This window comes from Salvelinus alpinus, chromosome 25, assembly GCF_045679555.1.
Source record: "Salvelinus alpinus chromosome 25, SLU_Salpinus.1, whole genome shotgun sequence".
NCBI lineage: Eukaryota > Metazoa > Chordata > Actinopteri > Salmoniformes > Salmonidae > Salvelinus > Salvelinus alpinus.
In genome coordinates this window covers 3348966-3361233 of record NC_092110.1, presented here as the reverse complement: position 1 = coordinate 3361233, position 12268 = coordinate 3348966, and the positions used below count along the sequence as shown (strand labels likewise).

Sequence of the window (12268 nt, the reverse complement as noted above, 5' to 3'; positions counted from 1 at the left end):
GTCCAGCATATGTCCAATAGAAAGAGGGAGTGTGTATATTATGTCATCCATAGCTAATGTTGAGAAGTTGTCAAAACAAGTTACCAATATCTAATACAATTCCTTACACAACTCATACTACTACCAACCAATACAAACATTGTCATAGATGTAGTATGAATCTGCAAGTAGCTAAAGCTAACCAACCAGGTTCAATGTTAGCTAGCTAACATAAGGCTATAACTAAGAATGCAAACGGTTTCTGATTCGAATAATATTACTACACAGATCATACACATAATGTTCACTTGTGAGCCAGCAAGCTAACGTTCGCTAGCTAGCTAACAGTACAATTTAACTTGCCATGAAAACGACTTTCTGACAAAACTAGAAACATATAATATCTGAAAATATAGCTAGACTCTTACCCGTATACATGGATGAACGCTTCACGACAGACTGGAAACATTTAACTCTTGCAGCTACATCTTGTTTTGCCAGCATTGTGTCAAGTTACTCCAGATCACACTGACCGTGGCGTATGCAGAAAGTACCAAATCACTTTTTTCCAACTGATCTGTCGATAGCGCCTGCTAAATTCAGGGCATCAATGTTGAGAAAAGTAGCAAAACTTTTGTAGTTCTCAATGGCTAACGTTATATATTTCAAAAACTGCGGTAGAAAGTATTATCAACACATACAGAGCAGCTCACGTCATAAACAGAAGCACGCTACATGGCAGACCAATCCAAACTCATCTCCCGGCATGTCCAGACCATCCATTATCTCAGCCAATCATGGCTAGCGGGAAGGTTCCTGTAATTTCCATCACTAAACTAACTAGGCTCGTAATTTAACAATTTACGGATGGAATACAAGTTTGTTATTAAGGCACATGAAAGTTCACATGTTCCAGAAGGCATTTCTGCCCAAAAAAATGCATTTAGATTTTTTTAGAAATATGTTCAAATGACTCTCCTGTGTAGTGACGTGCTTTTGTGTTCCTGGTGTAGCACTTCTGTGGGAAAGCTCCTGTTTCTTTCAATATTGTTTTTCCTATTAAGATAACAGACAAGGTCTACCAAAACTAAATATATTGTCTGGTGTCGTTGTAACACATCATTTACATGTAGCACAAGGAATGTAGCACAAGAAATCTGATCATATTTACTTAAAGAAATACATTTGTCATATTTATTTAGTTTGTTATATAACAGATGTTGGATATGAACAGAAATACTGAAACATTTCAATCTCAAAGTTTGTTTTTTAAACTCTACACCTCAACTCCAAGGCATACAGAGTCCAAAAGCAGCTCTAACTTGAAAGTCTTTATAAATGCTGTTCAGTTTGTAGGCCTTTTTGTTGCCTTATTTCCCTCTAAATTCTTGCTGATATAACACCAAAGTGAGACAGTGGTGACTTTCAGGAACTTCACCCAAGAGGGTGAGATTCAATCCAAGGCCTCTTATAGAGCAGAGCACTGGACAGCTGACCATGCTCCACTGAAAGAAAATTTCCCTAACGTTCGCGGAGATCACATTCACGGTAAACACTGTGCATGTCAGCTCCCCGGGCGCCGAAGACGTGGATGTCGATTATGGCAGCCCCCCCACACCTCTCTGATTCAGAGGGGTTGGGTTAAATGCGGAAGACACATTTCAGTTGAATGCTTTCAGTTGTACAACTGACTAAGTGTCCCCCTTTCCCTTTCCCTCAAGCGTAAATTACCTTTAAAAAGGTCAAGAGCCATGCACTGCTATATAACATGCCTTGGATTGAAACTCGGACTTGGTTGTTCAGGCTCTGAGTAATGTCTTGAGCCTAGGGAACAGGCGCAGGGCATTCTGTGTCGTCACCTCCATCACCGTTTCCAAGGGAACCCCTTTGATCTTACTGATGTACTCAGCGCAGACAGAGATATTCTTTGGCTCATTTCTCACCTATGTTCAAGATGCAAAAGCATGACTAGTGTTAGTAACACCATCTCTAAAATATATTCTTAGATGCATCAATCACTTTCAAACATTATTTGATGTACAACCACTTTCAAACCAGGATAAAGTCAATGGCATATGGATTTCAATCTACACTGAACAAAAATATAAATGCAACAGACAACAATTTCAAATATTTTACTGAGTTATAGTTCATATAAGTAAATCAGTCAATTGAAATAAATTCATTAGGGCCTAATATACAGATTTCACATGACTGTGAATACAGATATGCATCCTTTGGTCACAGATACCTTAAAAAAGGGTAGGTGTGTGGATCAGAAAATCAGTCAGTATCTGGTGTGACCACCATTTGCCTCATGCAGCGCGACATCTCCTTTTCATAGAGTTGATCAGGCTGTTGACTGTGGCCTGTGGAATGTTGTCCCAATCCTCTTCAATGGCTGTGTGAAGTTGCTGGATATTGGTGGGAACTGGAACACGCTGTTGTACACGTCGATCCAGAGCATCCCAAACATGCTCAATGGGTGACATGTCTGGTGAGCATGCAAGCCATGGAAGAACTGGGACATTTTCAGCTTCCAGGAATTGTGTACAGATCCTTGCGACATGGGGCTGTGCATTATCATGCTGAAACATGAGGTGATGGCAGCTGATGAATGGCACAACACTGGGCCTCAGGATCTCGTCACGGTATCTCTGTGCATTCAAATAGCCTTTGACAAAATGCAATTGTGTTTGTTGTCCGTAGCTTACGGTGCATTTGGAAACTATTCAGACCCCTTGAATTTTTCCACATTTTGTTACATTACGGCCTTAATCTAAAATCGATTACATTTTTTTCTTCTTCTCATCAATCTACACACAATACCCCATAATGACAAAGCAAATAACAGGTTTTATAAATGTTTGCATATGTATAAAATATAAAACCCTGAAATATCACATTTACATAAGTATTCAGACACTTTACTCAGGACTTTGTTGAAGCACCTTTGGCAGCATTTACAGCCTCAAGTCTTCTTGGGTATGATGCTACAAGCTTAGCACACCTTAATTTTTTTTTAAATACATTTGCAAACATTTCTAAGTACCTGTTTTCACTTTGTCATTATGGGATATTGTGTGTAAATTGAAGAGGATTAAAAAATATATTTTAGAATAAGACTAACGTAACAAAATGTGGAAAAAGTCAAGGGGTCTGAATACTTTCTGGAGGCACTGTATACCTGCCCATACCATAACCCCACCGCCACCATGGGGCACTCTATTCACAACTTTGACATCAGCAAACCCACACAACGCCATACACGTGGTCTGCGGATGTGAGGCCAGTTGGACCTACTGCCAAATGGTAGAGAAATTAACATTAAATTATCTGGCAACAGCTCTGCAGTCAGCATGTCAATTGCACGCTCCCTCAAAACTTGAGACATCTGTGGCATTGTGTTCATTGTTTTGTGTGACAAAACTGCACATTTTAGAGATGCCTTTTATTTTACCCAGCACAAGGTGCAACTGTGTAATGATCATGCAGTTTAATCCGCTTCTTGATCTGCCACACCTGTCCGGTAGATGGATTATTTTGGCAAAGGAGAAATGCTCACTAACAGGGATGTAAAAACATTTGTGCACAACAACTGAGAGAAATCTAATTTTAGTGTGTTTGGAAAATTTCAGGGATCTTAAAGTTCAGCTCTTGAAATATGGGGTCACTAGAAATGTCCTTGTTTTACATGTTGCATTTATATTTTTGTTCAGTATATATACTGTGTTATGTTTTATGTACACTAACGCTCAAAAGTTTGGGGTCACTTAGAAATGTCCTTGTTTTTGAAAGAAAAGCAACATTTTTGTCCATTAAAATAGCATCCCGGAGTCTATTTACTACTATTTAATGAAGCTGCCAATTGAGGATTTGTGAAGCGTCTGTTTCTCAAACTAGACACTCTAATGTACTTGTCCTCTTGCTCAGATGTGGACCGGGGCCTCCCACTCCTCTTTCTATTCTGGTTAGAGACAGTTCGCGCTGTTCTGTGAAGGGAGTAGTACACAGCGTTGTACGAGATCTTCCGTTTCTTGGCAATTTCTCGCATGGAATAGCCTTCATTTCTCAGAACAAGAATAGCCTGACTAGTTTCAGAAGAAAGGTCTTTGTTTCGGAACATTTGGAGCCTGTAATCGAGCCCACAAATGCTGATGCTCCAGATACTCAACTTGTCTAAAGGCCAGTTTTATTGTTTTTTATATAAGGACAACAGTTTTCAGCTGTGCTAACATAATTGAAAAAGGGGTCTCTAATGATCAATTAGCCTTGTAAAATTATGAACTTGGATTAGCTAACACAACGTGCCATTGGAACACAGGAGAGATGGTTGCTGATAATGGGCCTCTGTACGCCTGTATCGATATTCCATTAAAAACAAATCTGCCGTTTCCAGCTACAATAGTCATTTACAACAGTAATTAACAATGTCTACACTGTATTTCTGATCAATTTGATGTTATTTAATGGACAAAAAATGAGCTTTTCTTTCAAAAACAAGGACATTTCTATGTGACCCCAAACTTTTGAACACTAGTGTATATTGCATTTTGTTTTTGAGTGTAAATAAATAAATAAGTTAACAATCCTACCTGTTTCTCTGGACCCAAGGCAGGTGAATCGGTTTCTAGACACATGCTCTCCAACGGCAGCTGTTTCACTAGCTTCTGCTACTTGTGGGATTTTTTTAAATTTTAAGGAAGTGACATAAGTTCAAATTAGCACATGACATAGTGACATAGTTCAGACAGTACAAGACTCACATCTGTTCAGATAAAATGCATCAACAATTTTTTTTTTAACAACGAGCGAACAAGTGCTGTAGTGTTAGTACTACTTAGTGTGAGAAAACAAATCAAATCACAATTCATTTAAAGTGAATTTAACAAAAGCCTTAATACACTTACAGAAAAATAATAATTAAAAAACTCTTTACCTGTTCACTTCTTACTATAGATGGAGGAATGGAGAAGAAATACCCAGCCTTTACTCCCTCCATGGCAACTGAGGGTTTCCCATCAAAAGCATGAAGAAGAGCTTTCTCAACACCTAGTGGAAAGTCAAAATCAATCAAATGTATTTATAAAGCCCTTCTTATATCAGCTGATGTCACAAAGTGCAGTACAGAAACCCAGCCTAAAAACCCCAAGCAATGCAATGCAAGCAATGCAGGTGTAGAAGCACGACGGCTAGGAAAAACTCCCTAGAAAGGCCGGAATCTAGGAAGAAACCTAGAGAGGAACCAGGCTACGAGGGGTGGCCAGTCCTCTTCTGGCTGTGCCGGTTGGAGATTATAACAGAACATGGCCAAGATGTTCAAATGTTCATAGATGACCAGCAGGGTCAAATAATAATAATCACAGTGGTTGTCGAGGGTGCAACAGGTCAGCACCTCAGGAGTAAATGTCAGTTGGCTTTTCATAGCCGATCATTCAGAGTATCTCTACCGCTCCTGCTGTCTCTAGAGAGTTGAAAACAGCAGGTCTGGGACAGGTAGCACGTCCGGTGAACAGGTCAGGGTTCCATAGCCGCAGGCAAAACATTTGAAACTGGAGCAGCAGCACGGCCAGGTGGACTGGGGACAGCAAGGAGTCATCAGGCCAGGTAGTCCTGAGACATGCATTGTTTACTATATGAATTAACTTGGCATATTCCGTGCCTTCAGAAAGTATTCACACCCCTTGACTTTTTCCACATTTTGTTGTGTTACAAGGTGGGATTAAAATGGATTTGTAATTATTTGTCAACGATCTACACAAAATACTCTGCCAAAGTGTAAGAAAAATGTGAACCTTTGTAAAAATAAAAACAATATTTTAAAAATACTAAAAATAAAACACTAATATATTATATATGGATTCAACCCCTGAGTCAATAGATGTTAGAGTCACCTTTGGCAGTGATTACAGCTCTGAGTCTTTCTGGGTAAGTCTAAAAGCTTAAAACACCTGGATGGTACAATATTTGCAAATCATTCTTTAAAAAAAATCTTCAAACTCTGAAGTTGGTTGTTGATCATTGCTATTCGGCCATTTTCAAGTCTTACCATAGATTTAAGCCAATTTAAGTCAAAACTGTAGCTAGGCCACTCAGGAATATTCAATGTCGTCTTGCTTGGTAAGCAACTCCCAGGGTCTGTTGGAAAGCAGACTGAACCAGCTTTTCTTGGATTGTGCCTGTGCTTAGTTCTATTCCATTTCTTTTCATCCCAAAAAACTCCCTAGTCCTTGCTGATGAAAATATGAAGAGCCCTACTCTGTGATGGGTTGGGTTGTATTTGCCCCAAACATAACACTTTGTATTCAGGATATGAAGTTCATTTTTTGCAGTATTACACGCCGACACAGTTAGAATGTACATTTACAAAACAGGGGACCATGTATATACAGTTTATACTACAAATGTAACAAAATGTGGAAAAAGTCAAGTGGTTTGAATACTTTCCGAATGCACTGTATACAAAAGTATGTGGACACTCCTTCAAATTAGTGGATTCGGCTATTTCAATCACACCCGTTGCTAACAGGTGTATAAAATCGAGCACACAGCCATGCAATCTCCATAGACAAACATTGGCATTAGAATGGCTTTACTGAAGAGCTCAGTGACTTTCAGAAAGGGAAGAAACACCAGGAGAAGAGTTCCAGTAAGGAGGGGGTGGTTAACTGTGCCTGTACATTGATTTAGAGTTGCCCTAAACTGTTTATTTTGAGTATCATGTGGATTTTGGAGGTCTACACACTGGGAAGCGTATTGTAATTTAAATTAAAATGCATTGAGATACCGATCTGTCATTAAAATGCAACTCGCGACAGTAAAACAGATACAAATGGGGTCTGTAATGAGAAAAGTTAATACTGGTAATATAAGTAGTATAAACTCTATTTACATGGTCCCCTGTTTGTAAATGTACATTCTAACTGTGTCGGCGTGTGCTAAATCGAGGGTCTTGAATATGAGTGATAGTGTTTCACGTTGAGTCTAAGGACTGTCATTCTAAATTTGGGTTGTAGAACCATGATGGGTTTTATAACCATTGATAGTAGGGGTTTTGTTTTACCATGTTATCAGTATTCTAATGTTAAAGCGCTTCAATACATATGGCTTTCTGGATGATACAGTACAATTGATATGAGCAAGTTTTAGTATGTTAATAACTATATAAGTCGACTAGCAGTAGTGACTAACATGTTATGGGTTAGATGGAATGATTTATGTGCAAATGCATTTGTAGTCAAAGGTTAAGTACATACAGGGCATGTGTTTGAGACAGAATGTTTGCTGCACAAGGGTGTTAGTTGTAGATTCTAGCGGAGATAGTGTTTTCATTTCAGACATTATTGTCAACTTTCAGTGAGGGGTTTGCCAAATAATGTACAATGCTTGAAATAGCCAAAGATCCCTGTATACAGGAGGCCATCTTACCAGAAGGGAAGTTCGCTGTAGTAGTAGCATCACATCTTCTGCAGAGTGTGCCGAAGGATCAGTGACCATTGCTGTACATTCATACCCCAGGGTGAGGGTAACTTGACTATTGTAGTGGAACATCTGAAAGAGCTCATCAGTGATCTCGCAAACAAACACCAAACGAAGCGATTGCCTTGCGTGTGGTGATGAAGCGTGTACCGATGTTTAATTCTTATGTTATTTTTCCCCTTCTGAGAATGAATTGCACTATGTGAAGGTTTGAAACTCAATGACAAAGGAGGTAATTTACTAAGTGTAAGAAAGTCTTCAATTTTTCCTCTTTCCCCTCATGTTAATGCTTGTTTGATGAAAATGCTTGTAAGTAATTTTCTATTAGTTTGAGACATAGTCTCAAAAGGGTGGACTGTGGTGGAAAATTACTTTTAGACATCATATGCTGTTTTTTCTTAAGAGAATTGTGCATTGTTAAATGTTAGTTGCTTTTTTGCTGACGCAGGCTTGTCTTGTGTGAATTAGTCATACGTCTGGGTGTACAGATAAGAACCGGGTGCGACCACAGTATGTGACATCCCATTTGTACTAACTGTAGGAACTCATCTGTGTGGAAACTTGCAGGAAGGAACAAACAATGGTGGCAACATCAGCTATCAATTTGCACAGACAAGCAAAACGCCTTTTATACACTATGTTCCCCACCCGTTTGCACATATCTGCTAACTGCCACATAGACAAAGAGGTTGGACTTTACCATAAAAGCTAAGAGCCAACTCTGTTCGTTAGGCTCTTAATTCTGCACCTTTGAGTGATTGTTAACCGCTCCATTTTTGCAAATCTTATAATAAAGTTGTTGTTTGAAGAAACTAGTCTCTCTTCTTCTGGTTAGAATTTCCACGACAGCTGTTATTGTGAAGTGGTAACGTAGAGGAGCAACAACAGCTCATCCGTGAAATGCTAGGCCACACAAGCTCACAAAACGGGACCGCCATGTGCTGAAGCGTGTAAAAAATCATCTGTCCTCAGTTGCAACACTCACTACAGAGTTCCAAACTGCCTCTGGAAGCAACGTCAGCACAATAACTGTTCATCTGGAGCTTCATGAAATGGGTTTCCATGCGTTTCCAATTCCCCTGTGCACAAAGCGAAGTCCATACAGAAATGGTTTGTTGAGATCGGTGTGGAAGAACTTGACTGGCCGGCACAGAGCCCTGACCTCAACCCCATCAAACACCTTTGGGATGAATTGGAACACTGACTGCAAGCCAGGCCTAATTTCCCAACATCAATGACCAACCTCACTAATGCTCTTGTGGCTGAATGGAAGCAAGTCCCTGCAGCAATGTTCCAACAGTGGAAAGCCTTCCCAGAAGAGTGGAGGCTGTTATAGCAGCAAAGGGGGAACCAACTCCATTAATGCTCTATTAATGCCCATGATTTTGGAATGAGATGTTCGACGAGCAGGTGTCCACATACTTCTGGTCATGTAGTGTACATAGAAATATATGAAATTACCTTGTTCCTTTAGCAGGTGTATAGTAGGTCTGCCTGCAGATCTTGAATGGACATTTCTAAACAATTGATACACCATGTTACAAAAAACATCTGACAAGATATATTGATTAAAACAAATGGACTGCGAGGAAAATGTATCAATGCCAACAACAACGCATGATCAATAATTTTGATTTGGTTTATATTAGTGTAGGACTCACAGCGGAAGGTCCAGTTGTTTTGCAATCTCTGCCTGCCGAATAAGCACCTGTCTTTGACTGTCTTTGTCTGCGTCACCACTGACAAATCTGGGGGTGAAATCCAAGCCTACCTACAATGATGACTGATTATCAGTGATGTAAGATCCTCAACCAACCACTTAGTTACTGTCTAGTGTGGATCTAACCCCAGCCCCAGGCTTATTACCACATACAGTGCATTGCAAAAGTATTCATACCCCTTGGATTTCTTCAATACAGCGATAACAGCTGTGAGTCACTCCAGTGTAGATTTAACCTTGTGTTGTAGGTTATTGTCCTGCTGAATGGTGAACTACTCTTCCAGTGTCTGGTGTAAAGCAGACTGAAGCAGGTTCTCCTCTAGGATTTTGCCTGTGTCTAGCTCCATCCGGTCTCTTTTTATCCTGAAAACTCCCCAGTCTTTGCCGATGTCAAGCATACCCATACCATGATGCAGCCACCACCATGCTTGAAAATAAGAAGGCAGTTACTCAGTGACGTGTTGTGTTGGATTTACCCGAAACATAAAGCTTTGCGTTCAGGCCGAAAAGTTTATTCCTTTGCCGTGTCTTTTTGCAGTATTACTTTAGCACCTTGTTGCATTCAAAATGCATGTTTTGAAATATTTGTATTCTGTATATTTGTATTCTTTCACTCTGTCATTGAAGTCATTATTGTGTAGTCACTGCAATGTTGTTGATCCATCCTCAGTTTTTTCCTATCACAGCCATTGAACTCTGTAACTGTTTTAAAATCACCAATGGCCTCATGGTAACACCCCTGATCCCTTCATTTCTGTCCTGCAGCTTAGTTCAGAAGGACGACTGTATCTTCGATGTGTCTGGGTGATTTTTTTATTTTTATTTTTAAATTTTACCCCCTTTTCTCCCCAATTTTTGTGGTATCCAATTGCTAGTAATTACTATCTTGTCTCATCCCTACAACTCCCGTACGGGCTCGGGAGAGATGAAGGTCGAAAGCCATGCGTCCTCCGAAACACAACCCAACCAAACCGCACTGCTTCTTAACACAGCGCGCCTCCAACCCGGAAGCCAGCCGCACCAATGTGTCAGAGGAAACACCGTGCACCTGGCTCCCTTGGTTAGCACGCACTGGCCCGGCCCGCCACAGGAGTCGCTGGTGCGCGATGAGACAAGGATATCCCTACCGGCCAAACCCTCCCTAACCCGGACGACGCTAGGCCAATTGTGCGTCGCCCCACGGACCTCCCGGTCGCGGCCGGCTGCGACAGAGCCTGGGCGCGAACCCAGAGTCTCTGGTGGCGCAGCTAGCGCTGCGATGCAATGCCCTAGACCACTGCGCCACCCGGGAGGCCGTGTCTGGGTGTTTTAATACATAATCTACAACATAATTATTAACTTGACCATGCTTAAAGAGATATTCAATGTCTGATTTATTATTGTTACCCATCTACTAATTTGAAATGCTCCCTGGTCTTTGTAGTTGAATCTGTGCTTGAAATTCAATACTTGACTGAGGGACCTTACAGATGTTGTATGTATGGGGGACAGAGGAAGGGTTAGTCATGAAAAAAAAACATGTCAACGCCTATTATTTCACAAAGAGTGAGTCCATGCAACTTATGTGATTTATTAAGTCAAATTCAACTCCTGAACTAATTTAGGGTTGCCTAAACAAAAGGGCTGAATATTTATGTAACAACTATATTTTAGTTATGTAAATTTGATTTATCTTTTAAACAAATATACATTTTCTTCCACTTTGACATTAGAGTATTTTTAGTAGATTGTTGACAAACAAATGCAAATTAAATGTATTTTAATCCCACTTTGTAACATGATAAAATGTGAAGAAATCCAAGGGGTAAGAATACTTTTGAAAGGCAGTGTATATAGAGAGTTTTGCCTGCTGGACGAGAATAGTGTGGATCTGTATCAATTTACACACAAAATCAATACAAAGACTACTTACCTCCCCAATAGCAACAAGATGGTCTTTATATTTCTCTATCAGGGGCAAAGCAGCATCTAAATCCTGCATAGAGAAAATCTGACCATTTAACAAACAGTGCCGTAGTAGACATGCATTATGTTGATGATGGTGGTGGCGATGAAGATTATGATCTTTGTTTGGGGCACATACCTGGAGTAAGGCTCCTCTCTGTGGCTCAGGAGCTGTACCCTGTATAGGATGGACTCCTAAACAAGGGAAAATAAAGCCTGGGAACCTCTGTGACAGCTGTATAATCTTTTCAAACTCTCCGGCATTTTCTGCTACTGCTAGTAGTGCTAAAAGCCCAGCCTGAAAAAAAATAAAGTTGTATTGGTCACGTAAACATATTTTGCAGGTGTAGCAAAATGCTTATGTTCCTAGCTCCAACAGTGCAGTAATACCTAACAATACACACATTCAAAATGTTCATAGTGTGTAGACATTAGACATTATACATTATGGACAGTATATGAATAGAAAAGGTGTGTACAGCAGTAGTTATATAGAATTAGCCTTGTCTAGAATACTGTATATACATATGAAGTGGGTAAAACAGTAACGTAAACATTATTAAAGTGACCAGTGTTCAATGACTATGTACATAGTGCAGCAGTCTCTAAGGTGCATAGTTGAGGACCGGGTGGTAGCCGGCTAGTAAAAGTACTAAAGTTCTGGGCAGGGTACTTGGCAGAGGCCGGCTAGTGGTAAAATGTATACCATTAGGACACGCCAATGACTAGGGGCCCTCCCCTGGACTACGACATTAGCAACAACAACTGATCAAGTTACAGTTACCTTTTTAGAATTCTCAATCACATCTTCTATGTCCTGAAAGAAAATACAATAAATTGATTAAAGCATTAGACAAAACAAACAGACTGTCATATCTAATACAGAACCAACAATTGGTAAAGCTTTAATACAATATGCGTTACGTAAAAGTCATACATTGTCGAAATCTCCTGCAGAGATGTGACAGTGGCAGTCAATAAAGCCCTTCATGGATAATTTTATTTATTTAAAGGTGGAGAAATTGAGACTAAATAGGCTATAATTTTCATAGAAACATGCTCTGCAAAAGCTCTCCCCAAATTGTCACGTAAAGAAAATATTGTGGATTCCACTTCCTGGTTCGTCACCGTTTTCATTATCCAATC

The 12268-nt window shown here is 40.0% G+C and overlaps 1 protein-coding gene across 2 annotated transcripts; it reads right to left on the bottom strand.

Moving 5' to 3' along the window:
* Positions 1-1140: 1140 nt before the first annotated feature.
* On the bottom strand, positions 1141-12261 carry LOC139553221 (putative deoxyribonuclease TATDN3). Of its 2 annotated transcripts, none has more exons than XM_071365309.1 (9): positions 12060-12261; positions 11907-11939; positions 11262-11420; positions 11091-11153; positions 9120-9229; positions 8920-8975; positions 4919-5031; positions 4575-4652; positions 1141-1922 (listed from the first exon to the last, which is right to left on the bottom strand). In XM_071365309.1, the coding sequence occupies exons 1-9, from the start codon at positions 12111-12113 to the stop codon at positions 1779-1781; spliced, it is 810 nt and encodes a 269-aa protein (XP_071221410.1). In that variant the 5' UTR covers positions 12114-12261; the 3' UTR covers positions 1141-1778. The 2 variants fall into 2 exon arrangements, with proteins under 2 accessions (XP_071221410.1, XP_071221412.1); XM_071365311.1 differs by lacking the exon at positions 1141-1922 and adding an exon at positions 2101-2653 and having other exon boundaries at positions 12060-12239.
* Between the last annotated feature and the right edge of the window lie 7 nt (positions 12262-12268).

What these genes read in the sequence shown, in the direction of transcription:
- LOC139553221 (XM_071365309.1), bottom strand. Translation starts at nt 12,113, where the DNA reads ATGAAGGGCTTTATTGACTGCCACTGTCACATCTCTGCAGGAGATTTC. An exon ending in CTGCAGGAGATTTCGACAAT is followed by an intron (nt 11,940 to 12,059) that starts GTATGACTTTTA and finishes ATTTTCTTTCAG; the next exon opens with GACATAGAAGATGTGATTGA. An exon ending in TGATTGAGAATTCTAAAAAG is followed by an intron (nt 11,421 to 11,906) that starts GTAACTGTAACT and finishes ATTTTTTTTCAG; the next exon opens with GCTGGGCTTTTAGCACTACT.